General features: G+C 50.1%; 1 protein-coding gene across 4 annotated transcripts in view; it reads left to right on the top strand.

Moving 5' to 3' along the window:
• The window catches only part of PDPK1 (3-phosphoinositide dependent protein kinase 1), an 82,766-nt gene that overhangs the window by 46,595 nt on the left and 17,130 nt on the right, over window positions 1-19,041 (top strand). For all 4 annotated transcript variants that reach the window (XM_081820257.1, XM_081820255.1, XM_081820259.1 and 1 more), the window contains 5 exons: window positions 503-600; window positions 11,516-11,591; window positions 15,706-15,774; window positions 15,991-16,087; window positions 17,119-17,292. In XM_081820257.1, the coding sequence (XP_081676383.1) occupies window positions 503-600; window positions 11,516-11,591; window positions 15,706-15,774; window positions 15,991-16,087; window positions 17,119-17,292 (514 nt within the window). The remainder of the gene's footprint in view (window positions 1-502; window positions 601-11,515; window positions 11,592-15,705; window positions 15,775-15,990; window positions 16,088-17,118; window positions 17,293-19,041) is intronic.

The following is a 19,041-nucleotide window of genomic DNA, read 5'->3' as shown; positions in this document are numbered from 1 at the left end:
GTTACGGATGGTTTTTTATTGTGGTGAAATACACATAACAAAATTTAACATTTTAACCTTTTTTTCTGGTTTTATTGAGAAACAATGAACATTGATCACTGTATATGTCAAAGGTGTACAACATGATGGTTGATTTATATATATTGTGAAATGATTACCTGACCACAATAAGTTTCAACGATCTTCCTTTTATGGGTTAAAAATGATGGCTTACACTTTAATAAAAAGTGTATTGAAAATGACAGATGTGTTTATGAAGTAATGTAGTTTGAATCTACTCATTAGATGCAGTTGGATATTTGTTCAGTGTGAACTTTCTAGACTTGCATTCTTGGTTCTTAGTCCATAAAGATTGTAAGTATGTATGTATGTATGTATGTATTTACTTATTTAAGATTATAAGTATTTAATCAGTTCATTTGTTTTCAGCAAAACTTAAGAGTGTGTAATAACATTGCTATTTAAATATTTCATCTCAAATGTACAAAATCTGCTTTCACAGGGACCTGAAACCAGAAAACATTTTGTTAAATGAAGACATGCACATCCAGATCACAGATTTCGGAACAGCAAAAGTACTATCCCCGGAGAGTAAACAAGGTGTGTGAGTGCCCTGTTTCATTGCTTAAGATCAAAAACAGCTTCTTAGAAATGTGTTCAATGGCATTATATTCGTTGTCAGTGACATGTTAGTCATACCTTTGCTGTTGTAAAGTAGACATTTAAGCTTTCACAGGGGCAGGCCCTGGCTTCCGTGGTGGCTCTTTCTGAAGGCCTGGGCAATTTGCACCTGGTCTGGAGGGAAGGTTCTTCTGGGCGGTTTGTGGTTGGTCTGCCAGCCCCTCTCTGCATGTTGGTGTCCCAGGTCCCTGTGAACGCCTGGGAGTGTCCGCTACGGCTCAGCCTCCCCAGTCCTAGAAGATGCCAGGGTGCCACGTTTGTTCCTGGTCTTCTGTGCGGAAGCGTGGGGTCTGTGGAGTCAGCTCCCAGCCCTCCCGTGTTGGCACCGTGGGTTGTAACTGTGAGAGCACTGTCCCTATGTCCCAGGCCCCGCCGTCTGCCTGTCTCCCCGTCCCCTGTGTGTAGTTGATCAGGCACGCCGATCATAGTGAAGTTCTGTGAAATTACAGAACAAGTGGGGGCTGACGTTTAATCTGCTGCTCAAGTGCACATTTATAATTACAAACCCTCCTAATCACTGTTCCCCTAGGGTAATTCCTGGTGTTGGTTTGTGCATCATGGCCGCTCCATCACCTGAGGAGGAGTTGCTGACAGTAAAGTGGGCCAGAAGAGTCCCTTGGGGTGTCCTGGCTAGCCATTGGGGACCTTGAAAATGAACCTTGAGTCAGGACACGTGTCCCGAACAGAGCCACCCTGAGCCTGGCCCGCGAGGCTGGGCGTTGTGCTCACCTCTGCCAGGGCTCGTGGGGATTCGTGAGAGAGAAGGACTGGGTTCAGATGGAAGCAACCACCTCGCTACAGCTGCCCCTCCTGTGGAGAGGGGAGCTGTGAGCCCCATGAAGCAGTGGGAGAGCCTTCTAGCTCAGCCAGGCAGGCCTTGTCTGCCTCAGGTTGAACTGAGGCCCCCTTAGTGAGCGGGTGCACGCAGGGCGGCTACCAGGCTCTGATACCTGGGGTCCCCTCCTCCCGGCTGCATCTGGCTGGGCCTCTGTGAATTCTTTTCCACAGGGTGCTTTATCTTTGCTTCCCAGGTGCTCTTGCAGCCCCGTGTTTTCACCCTCAGGATTATTGTGAAGATTCTGTTAGTGCCTTCCTGTTTGTGCAGACACTCATTGAATCACCAAGAACTGTGTCTTGGATTTGGGAACTTCTCTGAGAATCCTAGGGCACCACTCTTTGGAGCCAAAACAAAACTTGCAATCAAGGAAGACACTTTTATTTCTCAACAAATTTCAGTCCTGGTGCCACTCGCCTGCCTTTTGCAGCTCCCTTTCCCGCCTTCCCACCTTGGGGAAGTCCTTTGGACACTTGTGAGATGCCCTGAAATCTTGATCTACTTGATTCATTCCTATTGCACAGTAACATCGTTTTTGTGGATACGGTGTAACCCATATCCATAAGCATTGTCCATGACCCAGGTGAACTGAACAGGAACTGCCATGGCCCCATTTTTGTCATCTCATGTGTGACTTCCTGTGGGGTCCCCCAGTCAGCCTCAGGAGCCATCCCCCTCGCGGTCTGCTCTGTCCGTTTTTCCTCTGCGCTCATTCCCTTTAGAATCTGATACTTGGCACAAGCTAGTCCTGTTGCCTTGTAGCCATTTAGAAAATAGAAGAATTTAAATGCATTAGTGAAATAAACCTGCCCGGTTTATTTCTTTCTAGAAGTAGAAGTCTAAAAGTCCTTAGACCGTGAACCAGGGAGAGCTGCTCGTATATATGGATGAGTTGGCTGTTTTTTTCCTTCTTAGGGAAAGAGGGAAAAACATGTATAATTATGTGAGTGGTTCACTTTAGTGACTTGCTCTCACTTTCTGTTTGAAGTAGTTCAGACTCTTAGAATTTATTCTTGCATTAGCTTTTAACTTTGTACGTCGTACAGAGATGGTTTCCCGAAGACCTCTTAAGCTTGCAGAGAGCAAGCGTTGGTGGGAACATGATCCAGGCTCCTTAACTGTACTGTGCGCATGAGCTTGTTTCACCCTCCTAGCAAGAGGCAGGTTGTCTATCTTCCCAGACCTCTGTCCCAGTGGGTCGTTCCTGGGTCTCTCTCGCTGCTTTCTGTGGGGTCAGAGTGGCCCCATGGTTGTGAGGGGCAGGAATAGCAAACAGCAGGTAGCTGTTGAGGAGGGTGTGTGGGATTGATGAGGACTTCCTGGCTCAGAGGACTTGTGACTTCTAACCTAACCTAACAAGGGTCCCACAGACCTATCCGAGTGGGGGCAGCTTCATCATGCAGAGTAAGCCCCTTGTCTGTGGCTGTGTCACTGGCCTTTGCCTCTTTGTAAGAGGTTTGGGGAGCTCAGGAGGCCACAGAGGTTCAGACTTAGGGTTTGTGTCTAGAAACCTGTGTCTTGAGCTGTGTTGGCCTTTCTGGTGTGCACCCAGATGCGGAGGTTCCACTTACCAAACGGGGGGGCTGGTAGGTGTTGGGGGCAGGTGATGGGAGAGGGGTTGGGGGGAGGAGGCTGGAGAGCCGGTCACTTCTGTCACTCCCTCCAGCTGTACCTTCTGTAGATGGCCATCATCCCGATCCTCGGACCAGTATTGACCCCCTCTGGCTGTGCTGTGGACTCTGGACCCTGCCCCAGCGCCCCTGCCTCCACCCCGCTCCACCCAGCCCAGAAGCAGAGCTCACATGTTAGAGGAGAAAGTCCAGTTCCTGTACTTACACCACCAGATACAGCTCTTTACATCGAGAAATGGTTTACTCTGGTCTTCTCAATCTTGGTGTTTGTTCAGTCATAGCTATGATAAATGCAGTTGGTTTTTTTGTTTGTTTGTTTAACAGAGAGTACTTGCTTTTTGTAAAATTCAAACCATGCATGTGACCTGATTTCCACCATCATCAATTTGTTTTCTCAGTAAATATTTTAGTATTTATCACTAAAATATAAAGTTTTTTTTAAAAAAATATGACTACACAGGGCACCTGGGTGTCTCAGATGGTTAAGCGTCTGCCTTCAGCTTGGGTCATGATCCCAGAGTCCTGGGATTGAGCCCCATATCGGGCTCCTGGCTCAGCGGGGACCTTGCTTCTCCCTCTCCCACTGCCTCTCCCCCCCGCCCCCATCCATTCTCTCTCTCTCTCTCTGTCTCAAATGAATAAATAAAATCTTAAAAAAAAAAAAAGACTACAATAGCAAACCATCTTCGTACATAAGAAACTAACAGTAATTCCTTTATATCCCAAAATACTGTGTTAAATTTCCAGTTGTCATAATTCTACATAATTTTTTTTGGTGGTTATCTACTTGAATCAGGATTCAAATAAAGCTCCACATTGGGCTTAGCTAATTTGTTTCTTAAATTTCTTTTTCACTCTTTATTTTTTCCCTTGCAGTCTGTTGAAGAAACCAGGTCATTTGTCTTAGAGAGTTTCCTGGAGTTTCCTGATTGCACTTCTTTGGAGTCATGTAACAATGTTCCTGTCCCCTCTGTGCGCTGGAAATGGGAAGTTAGATCTGGCCCCTTGATCACATGCACATTCAGTCCTCTCACACCAAAGGCTGGGGTGTGTTCTCCATTAGGACACTCATAACACTCCGTCATCTCTCTCTGTGATGTCAACAGCCCTTTATAACCATAATGGCCTAGATCCACTAATTCTCTAGAGAATGCAGAATGATCATAGCCTAACTCCTTCGTTCATGGACTGGAGTTCTTCTTTGAAGAAAAACTTCCCCATAGCAATTATTTGGTTAACTATAGTGGTATTGACTAAGGAGGAAGAACAGAATAAATGCTTACTTTCCTTTCCCCTTCATTTGCCACTTGTGAAAACCTTCAACTGGTTCACTGTCCTCCTTCAGTATTGACCAGTTCATCAAAAACATGATTTACCCCTTTCTCGCACCATACGCAAAAGCTAACTCCGAAGTTAACTTGGCTAGACCAGAGATGTGAATGTAGAATGCAGAAACTGAACCTCTTGAAAGAAGTGTAGGTGTAAATCTCCATGACCTTGGGTTAGGCAGTGAGTGGTTTCTTAGATACGCCACCTAAAGCATGAGCAACAGATGAAAAATAGACTGCATCCAGTTGGGAAAGTTTTGTGCTGTGTTACTGTTCAGAAAGTGAAATGGGAAAAAATATCTCCAAATCATATATCTTAAGGGACTTATACCCAGAATGTATAAAGAACTCGTAACTCAAGAAATAAAATGAAATAAAAATTTAAAAGTGGGCACAGGGTCTGAATAGATGTTTCTCCAAAGAAGACAGACAAATGGCGTGTAAACACATGAAAAAATGCTCGCAGGTCATTGGGGAAATGGCAGATCAAAAGCACACTGAGCTACTGCTTCTAGGACGCCTGTGATCAAAATGACAGACCGTGATGACAAGCCTTAGCAAGTGTGTCAAGGGACCGAAGCCCTCATGTTCTGCAGGCGGGAATGTGAAATGGTGCAGTGGCTCTGGAAAGCAGGCTGGCAGCCCCTCCAAAGGTTAGCCATAGTTACCTTGTAACTCAGCAGTGGTACTTGCCAGGGCATACCCAAGAAAGTGGAAAACATGTTCACAGAAAAAAGGTGTACAGGAATGGTGAGAGCAGCTTTCTGTATGCTAGCCAGAACGTGGAGAAAACTCCAGTGTCCATCAGCTGATCATGCACATGGGACTTGTCATTTCTTTCAGAAATCTTTCTTAGTTTTCAATGTATAAGTTTTGTACTGTTTTTAGTAAATCCCTAACTTTTATTTTTGAGGCTATTGTAAGTGGAATTGTTTTCCAAATTTCATTTTCAAATTATTCACTGCAACTATATAGAAATACATTTGATTTTTGTGTCCTGTGGCCTGGCAGAATTTGCTTCTTAGTTGTGATAGTTTTTTGTTTTTTTTGTTTTTGGTTTGGTTTTTTTTAAAGATTTTATTTATTTATTTATTTATTTGACAGAGAACACAAGCAGGCAGAGTAGCAGGCAGAAGGAGAGGGGCAAGCAGGCTCCCCGCTGAGCAGGGAGCCCGATGCGGGGCTCGATCCCAGGACCCTGGGATCATGACCTGAGCTGAAAGCAGACGCTTAATAGACTGAGCCACCCAGGCACTCCACTGTGATAGTTTTTTAATGAATTCCTCAAAACTTTCTGCATGTAAGATCAAGTCATCTGTGATTCAAGATGATTTTACTTTTTCCTTTTCGTTCTGGATGCCTTTTATCTCTTCTTGCCCACCTGCCCTGGTAGGACCTCCAGGACCTTGTGGAGTCAGCGGGGCCAGAGCAGGTGCCGCTTGTCGTGTTCCTGATCTTAGGGGAGAAGCTTCAGTCTCTCACCATCGAGTGGGATGCTCGCTGTGGGGTTTTCCTAGACGCCCTGATCAGGTTGAGGAGGTTCCTTTCTCTTCTTCTTCTTTTTTTTTTTTTTTTAATTTATTTATTCATGAGAGACAGAGAGAGAGAGAGAGAGAGGCAAAGGGAGAAGCAGGCTCCCAAGGAGCAGAGAGCCCGATGCGGGACTCGATCCCAGGACCCCGGGATCATGACCCGAGCTGAAGGCAGACGCTTAACCATCTGAGCCACCCAGGCACCCCGGTTCCTTTCTCTTCTTACTTTGTGACGTATTTTTGTCATGAAGGAGTGTTGAATTTTTATTAGATCCCTTTTCTGAATCTGTTGAGATGATCATGTGGTTTTTCCCTTTATGCTAATGATACATAGTATATTTATTGATTTTTATATGTTGAACCACCCTTGTATTCCTGGGATAAACACCACTTGGTCATGGTGCAGACTCCTCTTGATGTGTCCCTGTATTCAGTGTGCTCATCTTTTGTCCAAGAGGTCAGCCCATTTTGTGGAGTGTGTTTGCTGTGCTTCACTTGGGGGCTTATGGGTACGATACGAGCAGTCTGTTGCACTTCCAGCTTTGAAGAGAGTATAGGTGTCCTCTGACCTCAGAGACACTTCTTGAGGTCCCTCCTTCCTCACTGGCACTTCTGAGTCCGAGGTGATGGCCAGAGCGTTCCACGGCCCAGGATGCTGGTCAGTTTCTTTGAATCACTTTCAGGGTGGGGACAACAATCCAGCCCAAGACCCTCTTCTTTACCCTGACCCTGTGGCCTACTTCCAGTGGGTCAGTGGCGTGGAAATGGCAGCGTTTTGGCCAGTGGTGGGTTCTGGACCTGGTTTTCTAACTGGTGGAGCAGTTTGGCCTTCGGTTCATCTCTGAGCCTCTGGGGGGAGGGAACTAGGTTATCTGTGCATTTCTAATGCTCTCTGGGGCTCTTACCCTGGTGTCATGCATAGAAGTTGGCTGTCTGTGAAGCTGAGAGGAGAAAGTTGCTTATTTTCCCTAAACTTTCAGTGAAATTGAACATTTCCTTTAATTATGAAGGTAGGCAACAAATGTCTGCTATCATCAGGAGCAGTCACAGGTGTTTCTCTGTTCCGTTACAGTTGTCACAGATTCCTTTTTTTTAGATTTATTTATTTATTTTAGAGCACACACAAGTTGGGGGAGGAACAGAGGAAGAGGGGCAGAGAGAATCTCCAGCAGACTCCCCACTGAGCTCGATCCCACAACCCTGAGATCATGACCTGAGCCAAAATTGAGTCGGACAGTCAACCGACTGAGCCACCCAGATGCCCCTGCCCCCAGCTTTTTTTTTTTTTTTTTTTTTTAAGATTTATTTATTTCGGAGAGATGGAGTGCGAGTGTGTACCCACGCTACCGCCAGGAGCGGCAGAGGGAGAATCTCCCCTAGACTCCCTGCTGAGCACGGAGCCTGCCATGGGCTCCATCTCACGACCCTGAGATCATGACCCTGAGCTGAAACCAAGAGTCGGAGGACACTCAACCGACTGAGTCCCCCAGGCGCCCCCACAGTTGTCACAGATTCTTGGTCTGTCATGTGCCCCATTGCTGCTTTAGGGTTACCGTATTGTTAGACTTGCCAGATCTTGTTATTACACCGATAAAGAAAATCACATACTGTTACATCACACTGTCACTGCTTTAATATTTTGGTATTTTCATCCTTTGTCCTCCTGCATATTTTGTTATGCCTTTAGAACATCGTTCTGAGGGCGGCCCTGTTCTTTTCCACGTGCTAGAGGAGTCATTCATCTCATGACTAACGAGAGCTCCTGTCCTCGGGGGTGATTTCATACCTCCCTGGGGACTCGGAGTCCTGCCTCTAAGAAGGTGGGCATGGGCTCCTGGGTGAGAGGAAGCAGCAGGTGTCATGGGAGACAAGCCGACCCAGGCCCAGAAAGCCTACAACAACCACACAGCCCTAATGACATCATGATTCACTGTTTAAAGCCCAGCCATGGGCCGGGCTGGGAATGGTGTATACCTTTTAGACTTTATTTGGTGCATCATGTAGCTATTTTTTTTTAAAGATTTTATTTATTTGACAGAGAGAGACACAGCGAGAGAGGGAACACAAGCAGGGGGAGGGGGAGAGGGAGAAGCAGGCTTCCTGCCAAGCAGGGAGCCCAATGCGGGGCTCTATCCCAGGACCCTGGGATCATGACCCGAGCCGAAGGCAGACGCTTAACAACTGAGCCACCCAGGCGCCCCATCATGTAGCTATTTAAAAGCACAACACCTCTATATATTGTTTGATGGCCTGAATTATTTATTTAATTATGCATAAATACATCTTTCCATACAAAAATACGTTTTTAAAACTTTTTAATAGTAGCATTAAAAAAACAAATCTCAGGGGCACCTGGGTGGCTGAGTCGGTTGGGCATCCGCCCTTGGCTTGGGTCGTGATCCCAGGATTCTGGGATCGAGCCCCATGTGGGGCTCCTTGATCAGCGGGGAGTCTGTTTATCCCTCTCCTCTGCTCTCTTGCTCTCTCTCATCTCAGGTAAATAAATAAAATCTTAAAAAATAAAATAAAAAAACAAATCGCAGAAGCAACTCATGTTTACTATGCAGAATGGACACAGTAGAGGCAGTGAATTACCAAGTGGGGCTCCCGGGGTCCGTGTCGTCCTGCTGTCTGTGCTGGATCTGTCCTTGAGGACCAGGTGCCAGGAGTGGAGTTGCTGGCTCAGAGGGCAAGTTTGTTCTCTATGAATTTTGATGCTTTTTGGAAAATTGCTCCCCTGAAAATGACTCCCTTCTGAATCCCCACCAGTAGCACTGTGTGTGTCTTCTCAAATCTTTGCCAACAGTGTGTATTTCCTTTTTTATCTTTGCTGATTTGATAGGCCATCATGTTTTAATTTGCATTTCTTTGATTCATTGCATCATTGAATGGTTTCATTTGGTTTGGCTCTGGGTTTCTTTTTTCCTCTTATGAATCACCTCAGTGTTCTTGGCAGTATCACTCAGGGTCCTGGCAGGATGCAAATGCAGCCACAAAGTCTTTACAGGAAAATAACTTAATGAAGGGAGCAGTTACAGAGAGCTGGGCCGAAGAAGCAACAGGGCTGGATCCCCACAGTGGTACTGTGAGCCTCTCGGGCCCAGGGCAGGTTGGGGGCATCGTGGTGGGAGAGGGGTGCAGCGTGGGGTGAGGCAGAAGGAGTAACACCCATGGCTCTCCCCTGCCCCCCCTTTGGGGGCTCCTGCTGACTCCAGGGCTGTAGTGCCCAGGATCCCCCCCCGGAGCATCGAGGACAGAGAACACGTTTGGGGACACATGGGGAAGAGCGAGCACACTGGCTTCGTCCGTGTTTTCTTCCTGGGCATCTGCCTCAGAGGCCTTTGGACAGCAGTCAGGAGGTCTCCCCCGCGGCAAGCCCCCGCCAATTTAAGGTCTCCCCAGGGATGGTGAGCGGGGACGCGATGGCCTCTCTCAGCCCAGACGCCACGTGCTGCATTGGTGTGGCTGGGCGCCCTGGTTTCCGTTTGCATTTTAATTCAGGTGTTGTGTTATTTATAGCCATATGCTGTCAAGAATTTTGTAGACAGACCAAACATAGGTCTGCTGTGTTTTGTCCCAGGAAGCTGTAACCTCAAGTCATTTCTCTGTCAGGACCAGTCTGAGGTGCCCAGTACAGAGCCTGCAGTCAAGTGCAGAAGGAGAAGGTTGCTTCCCCCGACTTAACACACACACAGCCGCGCAGGAAAGACGAAGGCACGTTCAGCTGTTCTCCCTTCCCCAGCTCCCCTTCCTCCAGAACGTCCCAGAACGGAGCTGGCTCCTCCTGTTCTATTTAGGGCCGTGTCTTCAGAGGGTCGGAGAGCGCTGTCCTAGGGAGGCTGCACGGAGGCCACCGAGGGCCTGGGGACGTGTGGGGCTGAAGAGCTCCTGCTGTTTGCAGCCTGCGGGATGCTTAGCTGCAGCCCTGGCGTCTGCGCACTAGGTGACCGGAGCTCCCTTCCACCCCCGTTGTGCCACCTGGAAATGTCTCCCGGCGTTGGCAGATGTCCCCTGGGGGCCTGTCTGTCCCCAGCTGAGAACCCTGCATAGAAAAGTTCAGACACTTGTCGGTAAGCCCACCCGGCAGGACCCTGCATGGGGCTGGTCGCTGCTTTCTGTGTCCCTGGTTTCAGAAGCGGCCTGGAGGTCTGGAGACCATTCGCTGGTAGGTGTGTTGCTGTGATGTTTTACTTCTTAGGTCAGTTCAGGAAAATATGTCCTTAGGGACAAATGCTTTTAGCAGGGATTATTAAAGATAATGAGAAAAAGGACCGTTTGATCTGCGAAAGGGTCAGGCTAGGTCACGGGGCTTGTGTGCCCGGAGCAATATGCTTTTGAACCGTGGTTAGGTCTCCTGTCTGCCACGGGTTGCTGGGACAGGAGACAGGGCTGTGCTGGAACCTGCTGCTGGGAAAGGTGGTCTCCTCCAGGGGCCTGTCCGAGCAGGACCAGAGCCTTGCCAACAGCTGTTCGGTGTGGGTACAGGGTACTCTCTATGTGGGGCCGGGTGTGGAAGGCCATGCGTGGCAGGTCACGGCAAGTGATGGCGGGGGGTGTCTCCCAGGAAGTGTCAGGGGTGACGCAGCATTTCACATGCTCCTAAGAGAAGGGTTTTGCTCTCAGACAGTGGGCAGTTGTCACATGGGAATCTCAGTCCTGTGTCTGTCGGTCACAGGGAAAGGCGGAGTGACTGTGCTGTCCTGCATAGCAGAAGACGCCCCATGCAGATGCCTCAGGAGCCATGTGGTAGAGCAGGCCGGCTCCTGCCCAAAGTGCCGCCCTGTCGGGGCTGCTTAGCTGCTCATGAGCGCCTGAGGACCTTGACGGCCACTGGGGTGACTCGGGTGTTGTTGTGTCATCTGTTTTGTGATGGGCGTGTCCAGAGGGTCCTGCTGTCACTGAACCTAGGAGTCTGTGGGTTGAGCTTGGTGAACCTGGTTTTGCACAGCCCAGTACCAGAGGCGGCAGGGTGTTCGGAAGGTTCCCTGGCCAGGACTCCTGGGTCTCACTCCCTTTATCGCCCCTAACCACCGTGAGCTGTTTGTTAGGGGGGGCGTAGCCTGCATGGGGTCGGGTCCGTTCCCACATCGCTGCGTTTCCCATCTGTGCCTGCTGTGTCTGCGGCTGTTTTAGGCACCACAGGTCCAGGAGTGAACTAAACAGATAAGCCCCCTGTCTTCAGGATGCTCCCAGCTAACAGGAGGCTGGGCGAACGCCTCTCTAGTGTGTCCGTGAGAGGTGCCCAGAGGACTGCGGCGGGCTGGCCTGGAGGGACTGCCCTGGCAGTCAGGGCTGGTGTCACGGAGCGAGTGACCTTTGAGCCAGCCCTTGGAGGAGAGAGCCCCAAGAAGGGGGTTTGAGGGGAGGGCCCAGGACTAGTGCTGTGACCGAGAGCTCAGTTACGCCTTGTGAACCATGACGTCCCTGATGGGTGAGCATCCATGGTGCAGCGTTGGTAAATGCTTGTGTCTCAGTGTGACCTTTCTCCCTTTTTTCTTTTCTCATCAGCCAGGGCCAACTCGTTTGTAGGAACAGCCCAGTATGTGTCTCCAGAGCTGCTCACAGAGAAGTCGGCCTGTAAAAGGTAACTCACTTTCATCTGATCCAGGATATTTTCTTTTCACTACAGTAGCTCTTACGTTTGTTTTTTCATGTACAGTTAATAGTTAAGGGAGTGCCTTTTATGGCCTTTATCAGTATCTTTCTTGGATAACCTGTGTGCTCCTTTATTGTTCTTTGTTATACTTCCTGGGGCTGTTGTTGCTTGATGCTTTGAGATTTGATCTTGTTCTTTAGGAGCAACTATTCAGTGGGGGAAAAGTGTGGCCAAGAGGTCAGTATTCCTTGCCGTGTCCCTGAGCCCTGGGATCCTTAGCGCTGCCTCCGGCTGGTGCCCCCTGGTGGTGGCAGCGGCAGCAGGTCAACTCTAGCAAAACAGGCTCTGCAGAGTGTGGGGAGAGGCCCGGAAGGCAGCCAGTGTGGGAGGGGGTGGAGCTGGTTTCCCAGCCAGGGCCCAGCCAGTGCGAGCCATCCCTCCCCAGTGCTTAGAACCAGCACAGGCCTGGAGCCACAGGGTCGAGGCCGTGAGTGGGGGCCTGAGTTTTGAAAATGAGAGGTGCATAGGTGAGGTTCTGCTCGCAGGAACAGAGGTCTGGAGAGTGAAGAGTCAGCAGCAGGGCAGCAGGGGACAAGGGGATGGGGATGCCAATGGCCAGGAGCAGGGAGAAGCCAGGAGAACGGTCTAGGGCGGGCCTGAGGCAGGCAGAGGACGGAGAGGTAGCAGAAGAGTCTGTGGTCTCAGTGTTGAGAGCCGTTCCAGATGACAAGTTCTGTGGCTGGAGCTTTTCTCTGGCTCCTTGATGCTGGGGGTGGGGGGGCCTCCCCCGGGTTGACTAAGGGCCGCGCCGTCAGTGTCCTGTACTGGCCGGCTGCAAGGAGCCACTTTCCTGAGAGACAGCCCTGCCAGAAGTGGCAGAGGAGTGAGTGGTTCTGGGGGTGGCTCTGTGTTTCTGAGTGTGACCGCTTTTTAAAAACTCTCTAGGGGTTGGAGCCGCAGGGCACACATGAAGGTGGGTGGGCCTCTTAGCAGTCTCTGGGTTCTTTTTGTTTTTTTAATCTTACTCAGTCCACAGATACTAAACTCTTACTGTGGGCCAGACATTGTTGTAGGGCAGGGCTTCTTAGCTGGGGCAGTTCTGCCCCCCAGGGCACATTTGGCCCTGTCTGGACACTTTAGGTGTCACCACTTGGCAGGAGTGGGAAGGGAGTGCTATTGGCGACTGGCGGGTGGAGGGAGGCCAGGGACGCTGCTCAGCCTGGTGAGATGCAGATACAGCTCCCCAGCAAGACTGAATAGGCTCCTGGTGTCCACGGTGCCGAGGCTGGGTGGTGGGTGCTGCGGGCCAGATTCTCGAAGCATATGTCATGGCTGCCTGAGGGCTAGCTTTTCCTCAATTTGGGGCTTTTAGGATGAAGTAGCCCTTTAGCACTGATGGCGGAAGGCCTCCAGCTCTGCTGGGTGAGATGGGAAGAGAGAGTGGCCGCTGCCTTCTGTGTGAAAACTGGAAGGAGCATGTCTACCCACATTCGCTTGTCCGTCATTTAAACTCTCCTGGGTGGGTGCGCTGGCAGTGGGGGCAGTGGCCTGCTGGGGGCGTGAGGGGGTAGCTCTGTGAGGGAGACAGCATTGTGTATCTTTTTATGCTTTTAAATGTTTAAGTCGTGATATTTATTCGAAAATAGTTAAGATTTGTTTTCTGATTCTAAAAGTGATACCTGTGTATTATAAAGAATTCTTAGAAAATATGGAGGATACAAGAGCAAGGACCACTCAGAGTCTGCAGCCCACTTACACCAGTGTCTTTGCAGTTAGTTATTTCTTTGTGTCTTCTGTATGTTCACGTGACTTCTGTTCACCTTGAGCCCTGTTTCTTGGGATTACGGAGCCAGCATCTCCTGTGTCCCTGAAGTCATCTGTAGACATCTCTGACACTGTGTGCTTCTGGCACATGGATTTACTGTAGGTCATTGAGTTCATCCTTTATTGTTGGCACTGAGGTGCTTTTCATTTACGTGGCACAATCTTGCGTGACTGCCACGTGCCGCACATGCCAGGCCCCAGGGAGGGGAAAGGTGCCCCTGCGTGTCCTGAGTCTGTGGGGTCTGCCTCACGGTCCTCCGCTTGGATTGCAGGAAGTGGAATGACTTGGTCTAACTTAGCATTTTAAAAATCCTTGGTACAGGGCGCCTGGGTGGCTCAGTTGGTTAAGCGACTGCCTTCGGCTCAGGTCATGATCCTGGAGTCCCGGAATCGAGTCCCGCATCAGGCTCCCTGCTCAGCAGGGGGTCTGCTTCTCCCTCTGACCCTCCCCCTTCTCATGTGCTCTCTCTCTCTCATTCTCTCTCTCAAATAAATAAATAAAATCTTAAAAAAAGTTAAAAATCCTTGGTACATACTGCTTTCCTGAAACGTTACACCAACTTCCCTCTTTAGTTTTTATTGTATTAAAAAACCATCTTAAGTGGTAGGAGAGCTGCTGGTGATAAACATTCAGATAATGCACAGGAGTGAGAAGAGCCCAGGCCCGGCTGTGTGGACAGTCCCGCTTCCTGGAGGTGGCAGCCTGCCCACAGCCGCCCGCTCAGTCTCTGGCTGCTGCCACTGCCAAGGGCCGAGGCTTTTCTGTTGGTGTCTGTCTTGTGTGGCTCCCCATTTTAACTAGACTGGATAGTAGAGAAAACCAAGTGTAAAACTAGTTATTGGGTAGAATGTAGATTCTCTCTTTTTTTTCTTTTTTAAGATTTTACTTATTTATTTGACAGAGAGAGAGACACAGCGAGAGAGGGAACACAAGCAGGGGGAGTGGGAGAGGGAGAAGCAGGCTCCCCGCGGAGCAGGGAGCCCAGTGCAGGGCTCAATCCCAGGACCCTGGGATCATGACCTGAGCCGAAGGCAGACGCTTAACAACTGAGCCACCCAGGCGCCCTTGTACATTCATTTTTTAAATGCCCTTCACTCCACTTGTATGTTGTGCCTCAGATTTCTGATCTGTTCTATCTTTTAACCCATGTGACACGCCCTTCCTGCCCCTGGCGCTGCGGCTGGCCTGACCCTTCCACCCGCACCCTGCAGTCTCATCTCCTGAATGCCAGGCCGTGGCCTCTTCCAGAAGCTGGTTGTATGCAGCAGCCCATGAGCCTGTGTACATTTAGGGCTTGGGGGAGGCAGCTGGCGGTGTGGGATGAGTTGCATCTGGATGCTTTTGTAGTGCTGAGCTGGGAGTAGAATGAAAAACTTCCAGGGGCGCCTGGGTGGCTCTGTCGGTAAGGGAGAGACTTGTGTTCTCTCTCTCTCTCTGTCAAATAAATAAATAAAATCATTAAAAAAAAAGAAAAACTTCCAGAGGAAAGAAAATATGCAAAGTTGATGTCAGCCATGAGCTCCAAGAGGGCACTGAGGGGCGAGAGTGAGCAGGGTGGGGTGGGAAGGGGGCGGTGACATCACAGGCAAGGAGAGCGTCCCCTCCAGGGTCCCTGCTAGCTGGTTCTGGAAACAGCTTAGGGAAGTTTAGAACTGTTTCTTCTAAAATGTGGAATTAAAATGTTTATGAAGGAGGGATAGGGCTTTTCACAAGTTCAAGAAGGGACAGAATTAAAGCTTGCTTTGTGCATATCCTGTGGATTGTCTCATTTGGCCCCTTGGCTTGCGTCTGTGTCCTGGGGGTAAACCCTGAGTGAGTTGCGAGAGAATCTAAGTTGATCCATCGCTGTACTGACCTGCAGTGAGTGCCAGGAGCCCCCTTACCAGCGCCACCACCTGCTGCCTGGCACTGGAAGAAGGTGCTTCACTGTCACTGTCAGTGTTTCTGTAGTCAGGAATGACCTCTGCTGTCTCTTCAGGTCCACGTGGGCCCTGTGAGACAGTTGGGGCCCCCCCGGCAGTGGCGGGTCTGTGGGAATGGCCGCATGGCCTGGCCCAGTAGTGCCTGCTGTGTGTGGGACTCTCCGAGTCCGGGTCCCCAGGGAGGCCCCTTCAAGAAGGACCCTGAGCAGGTTCCCACCCTCACACTGACCTAGTTTTAAAGAAGAGAAGTAGATCAGAGATGGGGCGGTAGAACCAGTAGGGCAGAAGTGAACTGTGCTTGTCACGGACATTTTACAAACGTCGTTCTTCTCTGTTTTTCCCCCCTCCCTTAAAGTTCAGACCTTTGGGCTCTCGGATGTATAATATACCAGCTTGTGGCAGGACTGCCGCCTTTTCGAGCGGGGTAAGACCACCCACCACCCCCAAGCCCATCGCAGCAGCTGCAGGAGAGGTGGGAGGGGGCAGCCCTGGGGCTGGGCCAGGGCTGGGCCAGGGTTCGGGGACTTCTGCAGCAGTGTCTCTGCAGGAGAGAGGGAGACTGCTGGCCCGGGAAAGGTAAAGCTCTGTGCTGGGGATGTTTGTGCACTCTGCCCAAGTGATGGTGTTTCTTGTTTTACAGAAATGAATATCTTATATTTCAGAAGATCATTAAGTTGGAATATGACTTTCCTGAAAAATTCTTCCCTAAGGCAAGAGACCTTGTGGAAAAACTTTTGGTAAATATTCTGAATTGTCTTCTGTAAGATGATCCGACAGCCACACTCTGAGTCCCTCTGAACTTGTGGTCAGAGCAGCTTTCCTGGAGGCCCCTGTGTTTCACAGAAGGGTGTCTTAGGGTTGATAATGAGTGTAGGTAAATTTTGTCATCTGATTACTGTAAGTCCTTTTCAATTTCCAAATGCCCAATTCTTGACTTTAGTAAGACAGGAAATCATTGTATCATTTTGCATTTGTTCATCAACATACATGGCATTTTAAGTTACTTGTTGCTGGAGCTACTGGGTGTATTACAGTGGCAGATAGCTCTAAATCCTGCACAGTGACATCTGTGGGTTTCAGCTTTAGAGTCTGCTGCAGGAAGGTTTTAAAGATCACCCAGGTACTATAGAAGAGGTAAGCGATTCACGCAGCAAAGGTATTTGAGTTTGTGTTTAGCAGCTGCAGTGTCCCTGCCCTGGTGTGCACGGGTGCTGGACCTCCCCTTCACTTTCCCTTCGTCTTGGGGACAGGGTCAGTCCTGTGTCGGCCTGCCTCTCCAGGGCCTGTCCCTTCAGCAGGCAGCGTGTTGATGCTTGGTGGGTCTAGGGCCGTAAAGCTGAATCTGGGAGGAGACGACTCTGGGGCCCTTTGAGATGAAGCACGGTTGGGAGAAAACAGCATTTTGAGTTCTGTCCGTGGTAGCTCGCCATCTAGACAGATTCTTGGTCTCTTTGTTATTAAAGACAGTATGTTTATTTTTTTCTTGTTGTAGGATTTTTTATTGTGTATTTTAAGAGAACACTTGATGCTATTCATTAAATTTTGAGTTATTTTCACCTATGCAAGGGGAAGGCTAGGAGCTTGAGAGAGGTAAACGAAGCCCTGGGGGTGACTCTGCTGTCCACGGCATGCTGTGGGATGGGGCGGGACAGGCCCTAGTGCCCTCCTTTGTCTGAGATGAGAAGAATTGAAAAGGAGTACTCAAAAAGAATGTTTTTGTCAAATACTTTTCGATCCAAGCACTGACTTGTGTTGACTTCTGCTTCAGGTTTTAGATGCCACGAAGCGATTAGGCTGTGAGGAAATGGGAGGGTACGGCCCCCTGCGAGCTCATCCGTTCTTTGAGTCCATCACGTGGGAGAACTTGCAGCATCAGACGCCTCCGAAGCTCACCGCCTACCTGCCAGCCATGTCGGAGGATGACGAGGACTGCTACGGAAACGTAAGCCAGCCAGCATGTGCATGCATGTGCGCGCGTGTACGCGGTGTGTGTGTGGGGGGGGTGTGTGCATGCGTGAGTGGTGTTTGTGCATGTGTCTGGCAAGGGGAGCGTGTGCGTGCACACGCACGTGTGTGTCAGGAACAGCCCCGCAGTGCTGTGTGCCACCATTCCTCGGTGCACAGGGAGTCCTTGCCATGGGCCCTGGGAGCCCAGCTTGTGGAATGCATGGCTGGAGGGGAGGCCAGTATAGACGTGTTGGTGGCTGAGCCCTGTGCAGCCCCTGGCTGAGTTTCCCCAGTTCCGGGGCCAGTGAAGCGTCCACCTGCCCATCTGCCCCAAGCGCAGATTGCCAGGCTGGGGGGGGTGAGGGCAGTCTCCTTTTCTTACTGTAGTTAGTTTTCCCCCAGAGGCAGCATGCTGTTGGGTCAGGGAGACTGGAACCCATGGGAGCAGCACCCTCCATGCTGTCCCCCTGGGCTTCTGTCTTCTCCTTTTGGCTGGTGCTTTGTAATTGTGCGTCTAAAGACATTCTGGAATGCTTCTCATCTTCCAGAAGCCCAGGGTGCTGCTGCTTTGAACTTTTGGGGGACACTGGTCACTGTTAGCCTTTCGTGCCTAGTAGAGGTGGGGTCTTGAGTATATTTGTTGTTTGAACGTTCCTTATGGAGGATGTGAAGACACGGAAGTGGGCAGAGGGATACAGTGAGTGGCCATGCACCCCCCTCACACCACCAGTGACCAGCTTCTTGGCAGTCCTGTGCTCCCTCCTCACCCTCCACCATGACTCCCCATGTTTAAATATGATTTCCCATGTTTCTGTTACCATCCACAGTCCGTTCTCTTGGTGTAACTTCTGTCCTCATGGCTTATTCTAGCCAATTCCCGTGTATAGAGTGCCACATTAGTTGACTGGGGAATTTAGATTTTATCTAAAAGTCATCCACAGCTTAGTTAAAATTACTGCTCGTATCCTCTGAGACCGAGTTTCTTCTGTCTCCTACTTACTGTTGTGAACACATTACCCTTTCATTGTCCTAAAATATCCTTTGTGCCCAGACTTGAAGGGAGTCGGATGTGGGTAGCCATCTGGGCTCACTTCTGGCCTGCTTCCCCCACCATGGTGGTCTCAGCTGTCGGCAGCCTCCACGTGTGCAGACCGCGGGGGACCCCACCACAGGCCTCCGTCCCCCGGGCCTGACGTCCTTCTGGAGCCGTGGCCAGTGAAGCAGCTTGCTCCGACTGCCGGCTCTGCAGGGGCCACTCATGCCATTGTTGACTCGGGGCTCAGCTTCGTGGAGCTGTGTGTGCCTGTGCACGTGTGTTACACGCACGGTGGAGTGTCTTGGGCAGGCCTTCTGTCTGCTGGTTGGTTGCATTCACCTCGCTGCGAACCCTGGCTTCTCAGTACTCAGGTGTGGCCATCTTAAAACCAGCTCCATTGGTTAATGGCTTACTTTCTGTTAGATGGCGCATCCTCAGCTTTCAAAGCTGTGTGGTTTGAAAGCCTTGGGGAGGTATTCAGGCAGCGCTCGCTGTACCAGACTTTGCATTTGGACAGTGAAGTGAGCCTTGACCTGGGAAGGTGTCCAATACGGGAGGGGGCACTCCTATTCTGTGGGTGTTGACAGTCTTGCAGGGGCATGTTCTCATCCACAAGGCCCCAAGAGAGTCTGGGGTCCTTTTCAGCAGGAAGGGGGCTCCCTCTGGGGGCAAAGAACTGGGAACTGTGTTTGCTCAGGGAATGAAGAG

This window comes from Leptonychotes weddellii, chromosome 5 (assembly GCF_054177405.1).
Source record: "Leptonychotes weddellii isolate Sample4059 chromosome 5, ASM5417740v2, whole genome shotgun sequence".
Classification (NCBI taxonomy): domain Eukaryota; kingdom Metazoa; phylum Chordata; class Mammalia; order Carnivora; family Phocidae; genus Leptonychotes; species Leptonychotes weddellii.
Note: the sequence above shows the minus strand (reverse complement) of the source record. Positions and strands in the feature narration are given on the sequence as shown.